This window comes from Epinephelus lanceolatus, chromosome 6, assembly GCF_041903045.1.
Source record: "Epinephelus lanceolatus isolate andai-2023 chromosome 6, ASM4190304v1, whole genome shotgun sequence".
NCBI classification, from domain to species: Eukaryota; Metazoa; Chordata; class Actinopteri; order Perciformes; family Serranidae; genus Epinephelus; species Epinephelus lanceolatus.
In genome coordinates, this window is record NC_135739.1 from 33,755,313 (window position 1) to 33,775,691 (window position 20,379).

Below are 20,379 nucleotides of genomic sequence, written 5' to 3' on the forward strand. Positions count from 1 at the left end.
GAAGCATTTCTGAGAGTTGTTTATGGCCACAAGTTGGCAGAAGGTTATATTAAGGCATGTTGTAATTTTCGAAGAGCCCACACAACCACATACTTTCCCATCACTGTGTCACAATCTGTTGCAGTTGAGTCACTGTGTTGTTTTTGTGTTTGTGAGTGTTGGACATGAGCAGTCTGTCTAAAATACTCTTGTCAATGGAGTCCCACAAGACCCTGCTATTTCCCAGTACTCCAGCACAGAAAATCGAATGAGCAAATGTTGACTGGTAGATATACAGCTACAGCTAGTAAGCACTTATCTTGGCTAATTGTTTTTGAAAAAGTATCTTCACATATTAAATTAATGTATCCTCGATGATCTCTGGAGGTTTGGGACAAAAGCCGGCATTAAGGACAGATACAGTAATTTACTCTGTTAATTACTGATGTCAGAATAAATATAGTAGATAATGTCAAACCACCATGGCTTTGGACCAGCCAGCGTCCTATGAGAAGCTGCTGCTTTTGATGTATGTGATGACATGGGGAGGCAACTGTTCATTCAAAACAACAATGGCAGCTCCTTAAAAGGGGTGCATAGATGCTGCAATAGCATCAGTTATATCAGAGCTGGAGAGTATTTCTTCATTTAAAGAAGAGCAAGGAACAGCATTGAAGGTTTTTGTCTATGAAAAAGATGTTGTACTTCCCCCAGCTGACTTCGGCAGGAGTTTGATTTACCAACTGGCTCCGCTTGATGTGACTAGTTGAAGTTAGCTCATGATAGATGATGATAGACAAATCATCCAATCGCCTGCCAAGTATGTTTTGAAAGTGCCTGCCCCTTTCCAAACTGTTTCCAATAATGGCTTATCAGTTGGTTCTGTGTTAAAAACTATCTGGGTCATTTAGGTCATTAATATTTATCGCAATTATTAATTGATTTTAGGGACAAAATATTCTTATTGCACTTTCACATTTAAATGGACAGAGCACTGCATCCACTCCATTGTTGTGTTAATTCCTGCTAATGTAGACCTACAAATCTTTGCACCAAAATAAGACCAGTCCTTATTCACAATGCACCTCCTGGAAACAAAATAAGATTGTACCAAAACCTTCTACCAAAATTAAATCAACAGAGCACTGCTTTCACATTCATGTTGTGCTACATTCCAATATGGAATGTGATTGCTGTGGTTATTCCAGTCTGTCTTTGAGAGCTAAATGGATAAGCATCCAATGTTATGTTTATAATGTGTATATATACGTATGTATATATATATATATATATATATATATATATATATATATATATATATATATATATACAGTACAGGCCAAAAGTTTGGACACACCTTCTCATTCAATGCGTTTTCTTTATTTTCATGACTATTTACATTGTAGATTCTCACTGAAGGCATCAAAACTATGAATGAACACATGTGGATTTATGTACTTAACAAAAAAAGGTGAAATAACTGAAAACATGTTTTATATTCTAGTTTCTTCAAAATAGCCACCCTTTGCTCTGATTACTGCTTTGCACACTCTTGGCATTCTCTCGATGAGCTTCAAGAGGTAGTCACCTGAAATGGTTTTCCAACAGTCTTGAAGGAGTTCCCAGAGGTGTTTAGCACTTGTTGGCCCCTTTGCCTTCACTCTGCGGTCCAGCTCACCCCAAACCATCTCGATTGGGTTCAGGTCCGGTGACTGTGGAGGCCAGGTCATCTGCCGCAGCACTCCATCACTCTCCTTCTTGGTCAAATAGCCCTTACACAGCCTGGAGGTGTGTTTGGGGTCATTGTCCTGTTGAAAAATAAATGATCGTCCAACTAAACGCAAACCGGATGGGATGGCATGTCGCTGCAGGATGCTGTGGTAGCCATGCTGGTTCAGTGTGCCTTCAATTTTGAATAAATCCCCAACAGTGTCACCAGCAAAACACCCCCACACCATCACACCTCCTCCTCCATGCTTCACAGTGGGAACCAGGCATGTGGAATCCATCCGTTCACCTTTTCTGCGTCTCACAAAGACACGGCGGTTGGAACCAAAGATCTCAAATTTGGACTCATCAGACCAAAGCACAGATTTCCACTGGTCTAATGTCCATTCCTTGTGTTTCTTGGCCCAAACAAATCTCTTCTGCTTGTTGCCTCTCCTTAGCAGTGGTTTCCTAGCAGCTATTTGACCATGAAGGCCTGATTGGCGCAGTCTCCTCTTAACAGTTGTTCTAGAGATGGGTCTGCTGCTAGAACTCTGTGTGGCATTCATCTGGTCTCTGATCTGAGCTGCTGTTATCTTGCCATTTCTGAGGCTGGTGACTCGGATGAACTTATCCTCAGAAGCAGAGGTGACTCTTGGTCTTCCTTTCCTGGGTCGGTCCTCATGTGTGCCAGTTTCGTTGTAGCGCTTGATGGTTTTTGCGACTCCACTTGGGGACACATTTAAAGTTTTTGCAATTTTCCGGACTGACTGACCTACATTTCTTAAAGTAATGATGGCCACTCGTTTTTCTTTAGTTAGCTGATTGGTTCTTGCCATAATATGGATTTTAACAGTTGTCCAATAGGGCTGTCGGCTGTGTATTAACCTGACTTCTGCACAACACAACTGATGGTCCCAACCCCATTGATAAAGCAAGAAATTCCACTAATTAACCCTGATAAGGCACACCTGTGAAGTGGAAACCATTTCAGGTGACTACCTCTTGAAGCTCATGGAGAGAATGCCAAGAGTGTGCAAAGCAGTAATCAGAGCAAAGGGTGGCTATTTTGAAGAAACTAGAATATAAAACATGTTTTCAGTTATTTCACCTTTTTTTGTTAAGTACATAACTCCACATGTGTTCATTCATAGTTTTGATGCCTTCAGTGAGAATCTACAATGTTAATAGTCATGAAAATAAAGAAAACACATTGAATGAGAAGGTGTGGCCAAACTTTTGGCCTGTACTGTATATATATATATATATATATATATATATATATATATATATATGCATGTAAGGACAGGGATTCAGTTATGTCATGTTAGTAACATTATTTATCTTGGCCTTCATGCATTCATTAGACTGCAGATTGTGGTGTGTTTTTTAGGTGGTTTAACAAGTTAGTTTGCAGTGCAGACACAAGTCTCATGCACTTGTTGCATGTGATTTGTTCTTCCCTAAATCCACAATACTTCAAACAACAGATGAGGATGGTTGATAAATGGATCGTTTTTCGTTTAGCCTGTCTGCTGTCGTACCGATAATTTAACTTTTTCACAAGCTGCTGCAGTACGGAGCATGCGTAGCGGAATGACGGATCTTCAAACGTGGAGGGTGGCTGTTAGTTTAGGAGGCGCTTGATTTAATGTGCAGCAGAGTTTTATATGATCTGAGAACACATTTTGAATATTGATATCATAGTCAATCATGTTAATTTATTGTAGGAAGCCAAAATCCTGACCTTGATTAATATTCAATTAATTGTGGGCCACTAATGTGCAAGAAACCGACACTATGTTCTAGGTTGATCTGAATACATCTGAATGGGTCAAAGTCTACTAAAAGACCTGACGTTCCTTTGCCGATAAGCCAGATGGAATTCTTTTTGGATTGCTGAGGTAAACTCAGAGATGATGAGTGATTTAGTCAAGGCCTCTTTACTCTGATCGACTAGGGTTGAATTCTGGTCTAACTGGCTTTGGTGTGAAAAGATGATTTCACACCCCTGTGATAACTAGAGGACTAAAATTTCATTTCTAATTTCAACACTGATTCTGGGTGCTACAACTCAATCATTTGTGAAAGTGGCAAAAGAGTTATATAGCATTTTTAATGCACAGATGTAAGAGGGTAGACTGGGAAGGCTTGTGATGAAGGTCTTTTGCTGGATTTGATCTTACTGTTGGTGACCTGGCTGAATGTCCAAAAAGGCAGTGACTTCTTTTGTCTTTGCTTTTAGTGTCAAGTGTTGAGCCAAGTACTGTTCAGTGAAAGAACCCATCAGAGTCTGAGTGAAGAAAATTTTTCAGATTGGACTGGATCTCAGCAGAAAGATGAGCAGGGTCTCTTTCAGGATTGTGCCACGATGGTGATGATGGGTTATCATTAGCAAAGAATATTTCAGACTGAAGGTTGACTTGCTGATAAATCGACTAGAGATTTTACAAGATGACACCTGCAGTATGGGAGAATATAGGAGCAGTAGACTTGAGGCAGTTGACTGAAGTTGAAGCAATACAGCTTGACCCTGTCCTGTTACTGAGTACGTAGTGACATGTTTGATTGTTGGAACAGGCATGATTTTAGGATGAGGGAAAATTTATTTTCTTTCAAGACACAATTAGGAAGCTATTTGTACTGACCTTTTATCAGTTAATTGTACAGTGCGATATGAGTGGTAAGATAAACCAATTGCTTTCATGCTTTGAAAAGTGCCTTTTACTGTAGATGCTTCACATGTCTTATACTTAAAGGACAAGTAGAGATGTCTTCCAGCTTAGTCTTTACTTTTGCATGGACACGCATGTGTGCATTTTCAGGACATGCCTTATGGGTGTATGTGATAACCCACTCAGCCTGAATCTAAGTAATATTTCTGATGATATATCAGTAAAATCTATTCACCAAAAAACAAATATCTGGACTGTAAGTGCAGCCTGTTGGTAAGATATACTTGAGTGACATAAAGCACTAAGCTATGCCCATTTCACACATGCCATGGATCCTCCGCAGTCAGTCACTGTACTTGTTTTAGTCCCGCTTCTGTGTGCTTGACTGAACATGTTTGTTCTTTTTGACTCAGTGAGCACAGCTGAGCCTCAGCCACAGTGAGTAGGCATGACTGCAGATTTACTGAGCAATACTGGCGACTCTCCTCAGCAGCAATTAGCTCATTTTGAGCCAGACATCACCAGATCTGTTTTTTTAATTAAGTTGCCATATGTAGAAAACAGTTGTTAAATCAGCAAATTGTAGTTGCATTTGGTCACTGAATTAATATTTTTGTTTGACTGAGTTTTTAAAATCACAAGGCATATTAACAGCTGCTCAGTTGGCAACAGTAAGGTGGTTTCATTTGCATCATTGGTCAACCCAGTTACACAAACAACATTTTTACATATTGTCTGAACAGATGCAAGAAGTAAACTGTATTTAATAAACAAACTACACCTTGTTTTTTTACATCAAGTTTCACCACTGGGGGCTTGAATTGAATGGGGCATTCAGCCTGTTGCTTTACACTATGAGGGTCAGAACTTGCTTGAAAGTGTTGTTATCTTTCAGGTTTTGCTCACAGCTTAACTGTGTGACTGAGCTGGGAGACATAGAGGAAGATGCCTCCCAGGCCGTCCTCAGGGGAGCTATGGGGCATCCACTTGATGCCTCCCAGGTATGCACACTGGATTCTATTATGGATATAGGTGCATTTTCTTTTATTGTGAACCCAGGCACTGACAATTATTACTCTAAAAGCTCCAAAATTTACATGTCTATGTAGTTATCATATTATTTTGTATATATATTTTTCACTGAATGTTAAGAAATTCTTACTATGCCAAACAGGCATAGCAAGTGAAAAATAAATAATTGATGTAGTCATCTGCATATACTGATGCTGAGTGTGTCTGCAGGATCCTGGTGGACTGCCTGCTGCCCAATGGGATGATTCTTACCCTGGAGTGTCTCCGTGAGGCCACGCTCATCACCATCAAACATGAGCTGTTCAAAGAGGCCAGGAAATATCCCCTCCATCACCTCCTACAGGAAGAGACGTCCTATATCTTCGTCAGTGTTACACAGGTAAGAACTCTCGATCTGAAGGTGAATATTTGTTGGGCATAGGTGTCCATCTAAATGAGTAAGCATAATAGAAATCCATTGTTGAAAGTTTGATGGAACAACCCCAGACTGCTGTTCATTAAAGGAGAACTGTAGTTTCTCTGGAGATTGCACAGGTGTTCGTAGAAACACTCCACCTTTTTGTGAATGGAAGGCTCATGGAAATAAGTGGTTCACATCTTGCTTGCCTCTCTGCAAAACATCTTACCTTTAGAGAATGCTTCTCTGTACTTAAAAACAAACCATTGAACTTTTCAAAAACATCCGTTCTACATCTGGAGGAAGGCCGCCAGCTCTTACAAAAATTCACAATCGCTTTTCATTAAAAAAAGAAAGTGGAAATGTTTGAATACAGCCACTGTTTTTTTCCTGCCCGCAGGAAGCAGAGCGGGAAGAGTTCTATGATGAGACCCGAAGGCTGTGTGATCTCCGACTCTTCCAGCCCTTCCTCAAGGTCATCGAACCAGTTGGCAACAGGGAGGAAAAGATCCTCAACAGAGAGATTGGTGAGAATTTTTTCTCTTCTGATAGCACCAGTTGTGTTGTAGCTGTAGTTACTTTTGTTTTTTATTTCTTTTGTTAGTCAAATAACAGTGAATTAAGATATATTGAAGAAAAAATGGTGATAGCTGCACTGGGTGAAGACACTAAGTATAGGTAACTGAAAAAACCAGGTGCTCTTCAAGGATAGGGCAAATGGTCACAAAAGAATAGAAAGAAATGTCCTTGCTCACTCCATGGTGAGTGCTGGCAGTCTAAAAAGGCACTCAAGGTACTGTTAAAAATCATTTATTCACACATGGATAGACCAACACGTTTTGACTGTTTTTTTTACTATTATGAATTAAAATATAATTTGGAACATGACTAAATGATTGGGAAAGGGAAATTGCGCAAAAAAAAATCAGTAACTTTCTAGCTGTTTAGCTGATGTACTTAAATAAAACACTATTTTAACATTTCTCTAAACAGACCGATCTAGCCAGAACTGCCTCTAGACTGAAAAAACACTGACTCTTTTTATTCTGCCAGGTTTTGCCATTGGTATGCCTGTGTGTGAATTTGACCTTGTGAAGGACCCAGAGGTTCAGGACTTCAGGAGAAACATCCTGAATGTTTGTAAAGACTCTGTGGAGCTGAGAGATGCCAACGGGCCCCACAGTAGAGCACTGTATGTTTACCCACCCAATGTGGAATCCACACAGGAACTTCCAAAACACATCTATAACAAACTGGACAAAGGTAGGCAACAGCTTTGGTGGTTTTCTTTTTTCAGAGCACAGTCTAACTAGTTTCATAGGAAATGAGGAAAGGATAAAAATAAGAAACAGAAAATTATTGTAATTATTTTTTGAAATAATGACACAAAAATAAATCACTTGGAGACAACAGGGGGACAACAGGGACCAAGAGGCGAGCATTTTAAGGTCCTATCAATGCTTGATTGCTACTAGCCAGCCTTAACAATGGAAAGGAACAACAGTAATGAGCAGGGTATTCAATGAATTGATTGAGGTGCTACTACTGTGAGGCTTGATACAATACCCTCAGACCTCAGAATAATTAAAGGTGGATAGTTATTGTTTCTGGGTTGCTGCTTGAGTAAAATTTGATTTATTGATTTTTTTTCTCAGCTTGTTTTTTTTTCTGTCTCTTTTTGTAGGTCAAATTATTGTTGTGATTTGGGTGATTGTTTCTCCAAACAACGACAAACAAAAGTACACATTGAAGATCAACCACGACTGTGTGCCTGAACAGGTGAGATGAATATATACTAAAATAAAAAAAAGACAACAAATCAATTATGAGCCAGCTTAATTTATAAATTCATCATAGGGAAATTGAAGGGTTTCACTCTCAGCCAGTAATACTCAGTATACGGTCCACGGGCCCTCAGTCGATAGGGTGCTGGGTGGCCTGCCGACCATTTCTAATGCACAATGAAAGTAAAGTGACTGAAACTGGGAATTCTTTTGTTCTTTACTCCGAATGTAAATAAGTCGCCATTGTGCACACAAAACAGTATCAGGAGAGGATCACCCAGACTCCCTGACAAACATCCAGGCTAAATCCCGAATGTCCACAAATCCTAGAAATGTCCCTTCATACACCTGACCTGAGACTGGCCCCTGGCCCTCTGTCATTTTGCAAAAGTGGCCCCTGGGCATCGCAAGTTGAGTATCTCAGCTCTAGGCCTTACCAAAGTCTAATGTAGGCTGTCTGTGTGTATCTTTTTCTAAAGGTGATTGCTGAGGCCATTCGTAAGAAGACACGCAGCATGCTGTTGTCCCCAGAGCAGCTAAAGATGTGTGTTCAGGAATATCAGGGTAAATACATCCTCAAAGTTTGTGGCTGTGATGAGTACCTGCTGGAAAAGTACCCCATCAGCCAATATAAGGTGAGAGACATATGGGCAGAAATCTATAAAAAACAACAACAACAAAACTTTAAAGGGTTAGTGCACCCAAAAATGATAATTCAGCTGTTATCTACTCACCCTCATGCTGAGGAAGGCTCTGGTGAAGTTTTAGAGTCCTCACATCCCTTGCGGAGATCGGCGGGGGGAGCGGCTATCACACCTAATGGCTGACGGCACCCCAGACTAACGTCCAAGAACACAAAATTGAAACCACAAAGTATCTCCAACATGCTCATCCGTAGTGATCCAAGTGTCCTGAAGCCCCGACATAAAAAGTTGTTTTGAAAAACGTCGTTTGAACTCTGTTTTTAGCCTCACTGTAGCCTGTAGCTCTGACTGCTTCTCACGTGCGCGTGCTTGCGCGAGACCAGCGAAAGCATGAGCTTTGCTTACCCGTGTTTACATCACGTGACACGTGCACCGCATGGAGAGACAACAGTAACCACAGTAGCTAAAAGATAATTTGCACTACGGTCTTTTAGCAAAGGACAGCCCAACATGTCTGAAGACTTTGAAAATGAGGAGGAACAGCATTTCTTTGTTGAGCCGTATTTATTTGAGCCCGAGTATACGGACGCGGAACTCAGGCTACTGGACGAGGCAGCAGCTGCAGCTCATGAGCCTAACCCTCAGCCAGCCGCAGAATACCGGAGTCGAGCACTGGAAACCTGGTGGTGTAGTTGTTTCAAATGCAAAGCAATGCCAACGGATGAGGAAAGTCTTTGCTGCTCAGACTGGGAATTGGCGATGCCTGCACTTGAGAATCTGGACATCAGTACTGACGAGAGTGCTGCTCTTCAGAAACCATGCATCACCGATCACCCTGAGCATGCACACGTGAGCGCGGAGCACAGAGAAGCATTCAGAGCTACAGGCTACAGTGAGGCTAAAAACAAATGACGAGTTCAAATGACGGTTTTCAAAACAACTTTTTATGTCGGGGCTTCAGGACACTTGGATCACTACAGATGAGCATGTTGGAGATAATTTGTGGTTTCAATTTTGTGTTCTTGGACATTAGTCTGGGGCACCGTCTGCCATTAGGTGTGCTAGCCACTCCCCCCGCCGATCTCCGCAAGGGATGTGAGGACTCTAAAACTTCACCAGGGCCTCCGTTGGCATATGGGTGAGTAGATAATGGCTGAATTTTCATTTTTGGGTGCACTATCCCTTTAAACTTGCAGGATTTAGAGCTTAAATGACAAGTGTCAACATTGCTAGTTTACATGAATGAAGAGTTGAAAAGTTAATTGGCTAAAATGGCTAAAAATTAGCAGGCATAGTTGGGGGTAGTCTGCACAGAAACCCAACATACTATGTTGTAAGAAGGATGAAGCTGATCCAGAACTTTTTGATAATCCCTATCAAGATATAGCCTAAGCCTGATGCATTTCAGATCATATATTTATTGTATTTATTTGGGACAGCATTGCTCTTCATTAAAACACTGGAATCAATTCCCCGTGCACAGTGATGTGAGCCCACGCTCACAGTCCATGTGAGCCAGATCAAAGTAGAAGATGCACCAAGTGTCACTGTTTCCTCTACAGTCACACTGCAGCTGCTGGAAAATGACCAATTGCGATCACTGGTTACACTTATGCACGCTGTAACTCTAGCAGCTCTGTGTACTTTTGTTCTAACCATCCTCCTCTGCGTCATTCCCTCCCTCTGTGTTTCTCCCTCTAGTATATCCGTAGTTGCATCATGCTGGGCAGGATGCCTAACCTGATGCTAATGGCCAAGGACAGCCTATACACTCAGTTGCCTACAGATAACTTTGTCATGCCATCGTACTCTCGACGCATCTCCACGGCAACATCCTATATGAATGGTGAGGCAGCTGCCAAGTCGCTGTGGACCATCAACGGAACGCTGCGAATCCGGATCCTATGTGCCACCTATGTTAACGTCAATATACGGGACATAGACAAGGTGGGGTGCTCAGTGCTTACAGGAATATAACCATGTCTGTGTTGATCAGTCAAATTTAACATGCTATGCTCTATTCTTACATGGATGTTAAGAGAAGACTAGAATTTGCCAAAGTGAGAGGAATCATTTTTTGTAATAAAATTGTTGTGAACCGTATTTATTGTATTTTTTCAGATTATTGAAGATGTTTTTGAGGAATATTAGTTGTTATTTCAGTTGTGCAAAGTTTCCCATCTCTAGCTCCCTCACTTCCTGTGGAAACAAACAAGTCATTGTCCAGGTCTCATGTGAACAGACCTTTAACCAGGGAAAGCAGTTCTGGTCGTTTATGTTAGCATGCTGTCATGAATCATTTGTGTAAATGTAATGTCCTCACAAAACTGCCAGACTCCATGCCACTTAAGTATAAAGATCATTTAACATGACAGCTGTTACATTGTATTAATGGTGTTCTTGTGAGATAAGTTGTCCAGCAGGAAAATGTTAAAGGGAAGTTATATCACATCTTATACTGTTTTTTCTTGTTGCGTTTTGCTTCTCTTGTTTATTTATAGATATATGTGAGGACAGGTATTTACCATGGAGGTGAACAGATGTGTGACAATGTCAACACTCAGAGAGTACCCTGCTCTAACCCCAGGTAATTGTCCACCCTTTATTACAATACCTTTTTTTCTCACTACAGCGGTCCTTCAATGCATGATCTTTTCATTACAGCAATAAATTATTTAGTGAAAAGCTTTTACAAAGTGTTTTAACAATGTGAGACAGTAATTATACCGTAAAAATTAAAACCAGAAAAATGACATTAAATACAATGTGATAAATTAAATTATGGTAATGGAAATAACTACTACTTTAATTCACTTTCTCTTGATTTTGGTGAAATAGTGCTTTAGACTGTTTACGCTGCTAATTTACTTTAAGTAGACTAAGGCAGGAGGGTAACATTAACAGTTTAGTGCTGGCTAGTAACACTAAACTGCTGTATTACATTACTGTTAAACCCAAGTCTGGTCCACTCTTTTACCTCTGGAGAGGTAAAAGAACCTGCTGAAGGTATAGGTTTAACTCAGCCCTGTGTAATAGCAGTGTAAGGTGTCTGAGCGTTCCGTTTTCTATCATTGAAAGCACTTAATTGCACCTCAGAGACCTAAGTGGTGCAGCTTTTTTTGGGTCCTCCTCTTGGTGGTGGTTGTAGGCAATGGCAATTTTATTTATGTGGCACATTTCATCACACATAAACTCAAAGTGCTTTACACGGAAAGACAACATACGGAAGAAAATACAAGAGTGTGCGTCATTAACGTAATAATACAGAGAGCACAAAAACATCAAAAACAATCAAATAGAAACCCCTAGCTACCCAAAAAACATATAGGTGTGATCACATGAGCACACGCGCACGCACACACACTCACTCATTCACTCACACACACACACACACACACACACACACACACACAAACACTATAAACCTGATATAAGAATAAGAAAGGTTTAACTTTGCTTTTAAATGTGGACACAGTCTTGCTGGACCTCAAGTCAGCAGGCAGCTTGTTCCCAATAGCAGGACCACAGTACAGTAGGGCACCCTCAGGAACTGGATCCAGTTCTGGGTACAGCTAGAAGACCTTTGTCTGATGACCTCAGAGGCCTGATCAGGTTATAGACCTGCATTTGAGATTGTCTCTGGTTGTGTTGGTTGGCCCCAGTCTCATAAATTATCTCTGTGTCGCTTTCATTCTTTATCTACAGGTGGAATGAGTGGCTCACGTATGATATGTACATCCCAGACATACCCCGTGCTGCCAGACTCTGCCTGTCCATCTGCTCTGTCAAGGGCAGGAAGGGAGCCAAGGAGGTAGGATAGAAAGCAGTGAATGAAATGACTCCACAGTGCAACTTCAGTAGACAGGAAGTGGACGTGCAAAAATTAGGAAGTGTCTTACTAAGCCATTCAACCAGGCCCCCAGGAAACAGCTCAGCCTTGCTTCTAATTGTTCCCAGCGTCCACTCACAGTTTTGCAGCGAAAAAATCCCATGCTGCCCTAAAAGCATTTTCTCCATAGACCGCCATTGTGAAAGACACGTCTGTAAAACTGTTGACACCTCGAACTGCAAACACGGTCAATTATGAGTCTATCTACTATGAAATTTTGATTAATGGAGGTTGTTTATTTGTAAAACTTCCCTCAAGCTGAGAAAAGTGATTCAAAAGTGTGTGTTGTTATCATAATGTAAAGCCAATACTGTGCATATTTAGTGGGCTGCTACTGCGAAAATAAAACCAGAACCTAGAAACTTTTTTTTTTGGTTGTTTTTTTTTTTTTTTAAGATATTTTTATGGGCATTTTTGCCTTTAATTGATAGGATAGTGAAGTGTGAAAGGGGGAGAGAGAGAGAGGGAGAGACATGCAGCAAAGGGCCACAGGCTGGAGTCGAACCCGGGCCGCTGCGGCAACAGCCTTGTACATGGGGGGCCTGCTCTACCACTAAGCCACCGATGCCCCTGAACCTAGAAACTTTTTTGGCATATGCACCTGGCAAGCATTTCCATGGGACTGAATAGATGCCATCCTGGCACCCACTATCTAGGTATTATTATAGATCTATGCATTCAACCCATCTAGTTATGAATAACTATGGAACAGTGAAATAGTTTTATTGAGGGGAAAATGCAACAGTACAACAGCTGAATTAAAATACTTATTTGTGAAAAGTGAAAATTTTGTAATTTAAAAACCTGATCATACAAATACCAATAGCAGTGTATGCTACATTACAGATAGACAGGCTGTGTGGCAGATATTACAGCCTACAGATAGCAGCGAGCAGATGACCTCCACGTGTCTAAATCTTTAACACTGGCGTGCTAAGTCATCCAAGAGGACCTTACATGCCTCTTGTGTGTATGTTTGTCTGTGTGAGTAGCATGTGATAGTATTGGCATAGGAACCTACACCCTAATCTATGTGTCAGTCTGCCTGAGCATAGAGTGAATGGGAGCTGTGGTATCGTCTTTGGTTCTGTTTAATTACTAATCAGCCAAGAGCTCTGTGGTGGTAGAAAACATCGACAGAGACACAATCAAGCTGAAGGGACTTTTCCATTCGAGTTAGAATATGCTTCGCTTGAGCAAGCCAAATTGATGGCATGAGTAAAATGGGCTAATTGTTCTCTCGCAAACTTGTATCAAAGTATTTGAACTAAAGACGTTGACAACAAAAAAACTGAATACTGAATATAAAAAAGAAAATGCAATATTAGGACTGAGAAGTTCGCAGAACAATATATTGTATTAACTGAGGAAGGATTATGATTTTTTTCATTTATGTAGCTTAATATTAACATATTCTGGAGACTTACATCAGATTTACAATAAAAAGTGACATTTTACTCTAGTGTTTAGAAACCATGTGGTCCAAAGCTGCTTGGAGTGCATCTGTGTTTTTATGCGTCGGCTCTGATACTTGTAACACTCACCCACACTGATTGATTTTTTTGCCATCTCTCTCTGGTGGAAAAGCTGGAGGAAAGAGAAGTGTGTGTGTGTGTGTGTGTGTGTGTGTGTGTGTGTGTGCTTTTGTGCATGCGTGCACAAGTGTATCAATGAATGCTAGACATAGATATTGTAACAGACACCTGGGGTGAGCTGTATTCCGTGCTGCGCCTGGCTAGGCTGAGGTCAGGTTAGCGGATGCTCTTTCAAGCCCCACCTGAATGAAAGATAAACACTTCTCTACAGCAGCCTTTTGTTCCAGCACTTACTATAAATAGGTGCGTTTTGACTGGCTGTCTGCATGTAACTCTGTCTGCCTCTCCATGCAGCCCTTTGTCACCTGGTTCCATTGCTGCCCCTTAGTGAAGACTCACACTGAAGATCAAGATGTTATCTTAAACATTCCCTCTGTTTGTGTGAAGGCTTACATGGTAGCTTTGGTAAAAGGAGTACTGTAGTTTGAAGGTTGTCTGATAACCTTTATACCTAAAGGTGACTCGGTGGTACATGTTGTCAGGAGCTTATGATTTCACTGTCCCTTGCACCATGATCAGTTATCTCATAATCAAGCACTAGACAGTCCAATTCAGAGTTTAACTAAACTTTCTGCCTGTAGAGCAAATAACAGGTGGCCACATTTACTGGCTTACCAACTTCATCTTTCAAGATGAATAAGTGTAGGCATCACATTCTAGCTATTACTGTTACTGAGCTGCTTCAAAAACCTGTTTTTAAAACCAATCCAAAACCAACATATTGAAGGCAACACATCTCCTCCATCTGTCCTACTGAAAATAAAACTTCAACTATGGAAGTCCATTAATTCATAGGGAAAGACATGGAATGAGTTTGGCTGGACTCAGTAGAAGGCCCTTCTGCTCATCGTATGACATATATATATAGACATGACCTCAATCATTTTGTTGACCTTGATTTGCCGGTTTTGGTTACATTTGTGTTTGTTTACATCAGAATGTCACCAACATTTTAGCCAAACATGATGCCAAAATAAACATTATCCATTATAAAACTAGGCTGCGGCAGTTTTCACTTTTTTTTCTCTCCACCCCTCTCTACTTGTACAAGTCCTAAGAAAAATAAAACAACACTTCAAAGACGACACAACATAGCTTACCAGTGGCCTGTAGCTGCACTTCTGTAGTGGAAGAGGAACAGTCCTGATAGTCATCAGCTGGCCAGCCCCAGGCAATGGGCAAACAGTCCATTGTTTGTAGTTTTGCCCTCCAACACTTTTGTCCTCCGTAAAATTTACCAGCAAACCGCCTGACTCTGATGCCGTCTCTCCCCATGTGCTGACTCTCGGAGGTGTATTAGGTCTTTAACAGAGTAATTTTGAGCTATGCCAATAAAGGCACCATAATTTAATATATGCGTATTGCATATATTAACAAATAGTAATTACTTCATAAAAAAAAAATATGTTTGATATTTTTTTATATTCTAGTTCCAAAGTCTGAATATTTTTAAGAATTAAACGTTAATTGCTCTTAAAAAAGGCTATACTTGCATTGTTATGATATTATATTACTATTATATCAGTGGCATAAAATGGTCTTGAACTGACAATATATCATTCATCACAATTAATTCTGGGACATATATCGTCCAACAAAACTAGCTACTGTGACAGGCCTACTGAGCAGGCTAAAAACTGAGCTATATGTGTTAACTTGTGGATATGTATTGTGTGTGCCTTCACTACATTTTTGTTTTTAATTATATCCAGTGACTATTGTGTGAGTGTATCATGATGTATTTGATACAGACCTTTTTCTGAGTCAGTGCTTTTAATGTGTTTTTAGCATAAGGAAACCGTAATGAGATTATTTACTTCCACACTGAATATGTTGGTGTTAAAAGCCTCTTTGAATCAGAATTATTCACCATCTGTGTTTGCATCTGTTTCTTCGCATAAGCTTCTCACATGAAGCTGACATTTGCAATCAGTGGCTCTCCCTCTCACTTTCTTTACTTCTATCTCTCCCTTTAGGAGCACTGTCCACTGGCGTGGGGTAATATCAACTTGTTTGACTATACTCACACTCTGGTGGCCAACAAGATGGCTCTGAACCTCTGGCCTGTCCCTCATGGCCTTGAAGACCTCCTCAACCCCATAGGAGTCACTGGATCCAACCCTAATAAGGTATTTGAATTCAGCATCTTACCTTCCTAAGTAAAAAAAGTACCATTTTTTACATGTTCATTTGGGGACTGTGCCAGAAACGCAGCATAACAAAGTGACAGATTTACATATTTCATTGAGTGTTTGGCTGTATTGTGAGAAACTGTGATTTACACATTGTAATATTATTTTAATCTCTGTTGTCCAGGAAACCCCATGTCTGGAGCTGGAGTTTGACCACTTCAGTAGTTCAGTCAAATACCCAGAAATGAATGCAGTCGAGGATCATGCAAACTGGACCATCTCAAGGGAACTGGGCTTTAACTACAACCTCTCTGGACAGGTAATAATCTGCTCATCAGCCACCAAATAGTGGGCTGCAAAGGTGCAAAAACACAGCGGGTTGTTTAATGTTTTATAACACAAACACATGTAAATGAATGTCCTTTAAGCTCATCTCAGAGATCTCTGGGGAGCAAGCAGGTGTGAGGGGTATGTGCACTTTTGGAAAAACACTATTATACAGGTGACAGGCACGACTGTGAAGTAATGAAGAAGATATTAGCCCGATAATGAAGTCTAATGAACTCTTCATGTGGCTCAGTGGCGCCATTGTAAGCTATTGTGATCAGTTATTCATGATGGTGTTGGTGATGCCGTGTTATCAGATTTCTAAATGATATGTGGCATCAGAACCATGACTCACTTGTGGCTGGAGTTACTCTGCCATGTGAGAGGATGTGAATGGTGTGAGACGATGTGTTAAGTTATCCATGAGGTGTTTGTCAAAGGTGAGGGGGGTGCCTAACTCAATACATGGTGTGATGATGATATCATCCTACTTGAGTCTGACCAGGAAGCTGATGTTTTCTCAAGCACAAACAATATTTCATGTAGCATCCCATGTATACATTCAGAAATCTGACCTGGTTTTGTGAAGGAGAATGATTGGGATGATTGAACTTTTATACAGATTTTGTGCTCTTGGCAAAGTGATGGCCTAAAGAAAGAAGCTCCAGTTCAGGATTTGAGGGTATTATCAGGGTTTTTAACAGACTGAGCCTTAAGCTGAATGTTCAAGGCATCATGCTGCATCGTGCTCCCATTGCGCTCTGTCTCCGTCACAGTTTCATTGACTACTGTAAACGTTTCAGAAGTGAAGTATCTTTTATTCTGCAGCCACATTTATAGCATCTTAGCATGTTTTGCTGAGATTTCTCATGTTTTACAAGCATAAAATACACATTTGCAGCTCATTTAGATGTAGAAATGGATTATTTTAGGCTGTATTGGATACGTGAACCTTTTGTTCTCCTACACCTTCTCTGTCATCACTCATTTAAAATGTCAATATAGCTGATCTCACAGTACAGCTCGTCATTAACTGGAATTTTTGTTTATCTTGTCTGGTGATGTTGTAATTGTAAAATAATGATTTTACCTGCAGCTCAGCAGCTTGATAATGACTGTTTGTCATAATCGTATTTATGGGCCATAATCAAATTTGTACTAGTTTCATTGACTGGCAGCAGAAACAGAAACATTTTGCTTTCTCCTTTCATTCTATCAGTATCTTAGCCTGGTTCCAGACCATAGACCCCGCCCACTCAACTGAGTAGGCTTGCATCTCTGGTCTGGCATACTTCAATGAATTTGCGATTTATCTCGTCCAAACGCTGGACGGACCAATGAACGCCGGGGGTCTAGCGATTAGCCAATCAGCGCCACGCTGATGTCAAGCTGTACGCTGGTGGGTAACTGGTAAGGATAGCAACAATGGCGACCGCTACAGATCCTACAGACCACATTAACGATGCTATCGAGGTATTTCGCCACTACTCGCGTTAATGGAGGACCAAATTAAGGAAGCTGCTAAACTGGATTTAACGGCAATGCAGCTGGGCATGCACGACGACGGAGACATTTTAAACGGGCAATGCTCGCTTGTTTTCGGCACCCCCGAGGCATGGATACTAATGACGTCAGATTCTGGGAGAGTCGTTGATCTCTGCTGATTGGTTAGGGAAAAAATCAAATTCCCTCCCCCTTGTAAATCGCCTTTAATGGAAGCCATGTCAGACTGAAGGTTCTGGGAGCTTCAGTCTGACACTCAGGCTATCAGTATCTACAAGCACAAACAATTAGTTTTGTTGTGTAGTGTATTGTTCCAAACACTATACAGACTCTTTTTGAAAGTAGAGATAGACACTATGAGCTCAGAGGAACTGAGATGTTTAGAAAACCAATAGTCAGAACAAACACTAAAATAAACTGTATTTCCGTTAAAGGAGTACATCTGTGGAATAGTTCCACTGATGAATTAAAACTTAGCACTTCTTTATTACAGTTAAAGACATTATATAAAAAGTCAGCAATTCAAAGATACATGACAGAGATCTGATTTGGCTTCATTTTTTTGTTTTGTGGTTTTAAATTGTTCTTATTTCTCAGTTATCAGCCTTTTTGTTGGCTGCATTGTGAGCCGTTTTTTTTTTTTTTGTTTTTTTTTTGTTTTTTGAGTATGTGTGCGTGTGTGTAAAGAGGGTGGGCTAAATAATCTTCAGCTTCAGCCTACACCTTTTCGGTCAATATGTTCATATTAGTTTGAACGAATTATGTATATTTTGAGATGTAAGACCGAAATAAATTCATTCATTCATTATATGGAAAGATAAAGTCACAGACAAAAGATGCATTATTAAAATTAATTGATTTCAAGTCAATTGGCAGAAAAATACAGCCATATAAATACATTCACATATAAATTTCACGTATCCGAGATGTGAGCTGCTCCGGCAAAAACAGACCTTATGATAATTTGAACACAGCTTCTCAGTTTGCCAATTACTAATGTGACTCCAGGGTTTGCCAATATAGACAACACTGGTTATCTCAGGTCAGTTTACCTTTTTCAGTGATTTGAACTATGGTTAAACATTTAAACTTGTGGTGGACGCGTTTGAATAATTTAAATTATAGTACAACAGTGGGAATCTTGTAAATGACTACAGCCAGTAGACATAGTTCTAAGGTGGCCTGTTGTTACAGGTGCATCAGATACTGTGTGATGCAAGAGAGCTGGACTGTTCAGTGTTGATTTATTTATGATGATAGTGTAATGTGGTGTATTAAATAATTTCTTTATCTGTGCCTTGAGTTGTTTGAGAAGCTTCCCTAACAGTAATGGGTCTTAATGGATAACGGTTGTTAATGTTCCAGGCTATATTTGTCTCTCGTAATGGCTGCTTGTCACAATGTCCAGAAAGGAAAATATAAAGATCCTGTGGTGCAAGACAAAAAAAGCTCTGACAATTAGTGACATAATAACGCTGCTGGTTAATGTACTTAGTTACGATAAAAAAAGGGTAATAATAAAATACTGTGTTTTACTGCGTTTCTCTGTTTTATTACAGCGTAAATATGGGGAGGGATCAGGGGTTTGCAAGACATGATGGCCAACAGGCTGTTAATGGAAGTGTTAATAATGTTATAAGGCGAGTATTTTCTTTCTGTTGTGTTTCAGAGCAACCGGTCGGCCAGAGATCACGCCCTGACAGAGAGCGACACTGAGCAGATAAGACAGCTGAGTAACAGAGACCCTCTTTCAGAAATCACTGAGCAGGAGAAAGACTTCCTCTGGAGACACAGGTAACTTTCCCACCAGGAAATATATATTACTTTGCCATAAAGCACCACTTTATGAAAAGTCACAGATTTCTTGTATGCAGCTGTATGTAAAACCAGATCCAATACAAGCGTATCCCTTTAGGTTAATGGCTAGAACATTTTTTGTTTTTTGTTACTCTTAAACATTTTGTTTAAAAAAAAAAACTAAACAAAATACATTTCTGGGATTAACTGTAACCACGTATGTCGTGCTGGATAATCTACATGTGAAAGAAATGTGGTAATACAGTTGTTTTTTTAATCTTGTGTAGGATATAGATATTTAAAAACGACTGATAAAGACGTGAACTGTGCAACAATAAGAAGTAATCCTGTTTTTCTTTCTCTACCAGGCACTACTGCATGAATATCCCTGAGATCCTTCCTAAGATCCTTCTCGCTGTCAAATGGAACTCCAGAGATGAAGTAGCACAGGTAATGCTGTGCCATTTCATACCTGCATGTTACGTACATACTTGATCTGTCTGATTTTGGTTTTCTGCTTTGTAAGTAACAAAAAAAAGCTGGGAACTGACTGCTTTTTTTGTTTTTAAATTTGAATATATACTTCTCTAAAAATACTAACACTAATGCAGATACACTGTGTTTTGAAGTAATTTTGGCAACTTAGCTGTTTCTTGCAAGATCACTGACTTTAAAAAAGATGAACGGAATATAATTAAGTTTATTTAGTTTAAGTATTTATTCATATTTCTTGGTTTGTTTGTTTCCCAGATGTACTGTCTGTTAAAGGAATGGCCATCTATCCGTCCTGAGCAGGCCATGGAGCTGCTGGACTGTAACTATCCCGACCCCATGGTCAGGCAATTTGCTGTGCGCTGTCTTGAAAAATACCTGACTGATGACAAACTGTCTCAGTACCTCATCCAGCTTGTACAGGTA

The 20,379-nt window shown here is 40.2% G+C and overlaps 1 protein-coding gene across 2 annotated transcripts in view; it reads left to right on the top strand.

The window, feature by feature from the left end:
* Positions 1–20,379, top strand: part of pik3ca (phosphatidylinositol-4,5-bisphosphate 3-kinase, catalytic subunit alpha) — a 34,745-nt gene that overhangs the window by 2,682 nt on the left and 11,684 nt on the right. For both annotated transcript variants that reach the window (XM_033620894.2, XM_033620895.2), the window contains exons 3-16: positions 5,257–5,362; positions 5,604–5,772; positions 6,191–6,317; positions 6,844–7,053; positions 7,475–7,569; positions 8,054–8,209; positions 9,920–10,165; positions 10,720–10,805; positions 11,924–12,029; positions 15,679–15,831; positions 16,019–16,153; positions 19,334–19,458; positions 19,830–19,911; positions 20,212–20,376. In XM_033620894.2, coding sequence (XP_033476785.1) covers positions 5,307–5,362; positions 5,604–5,772; positions 6,191–6,317; positions 6,844–7,053; positions 7,475–7,569; positions 8,054–8,209; positions 9,920–10,165; positions 10,720–10,805; positions 11,924–12,029; positions 15,679–15,831; positions 16,019–16,153; positions 19,334–19,458; positions 19,830–19,911; positions 20,212–20,376 — 1,911 coding nt within the window. In that variant the 5' untranslated portion in view covers positions 5,257–5,306. The remainder of the gene's footprint in view (positions 1–5,256; positions 5,363–5,603; positions 5,773–6,190; positions 6,318–6,843; positions 7,054–7,474; positions 7,570–8,053; positions 8,210–9,919; positions 10,166–10,719; positions 10,806–11,923; positions 12,030–15,678; positions 15,832–16,018; positions 16,154–19,333; positions 19,459–19,829; positions 19,912–20,211; positions 20,377–20,379) is intronic.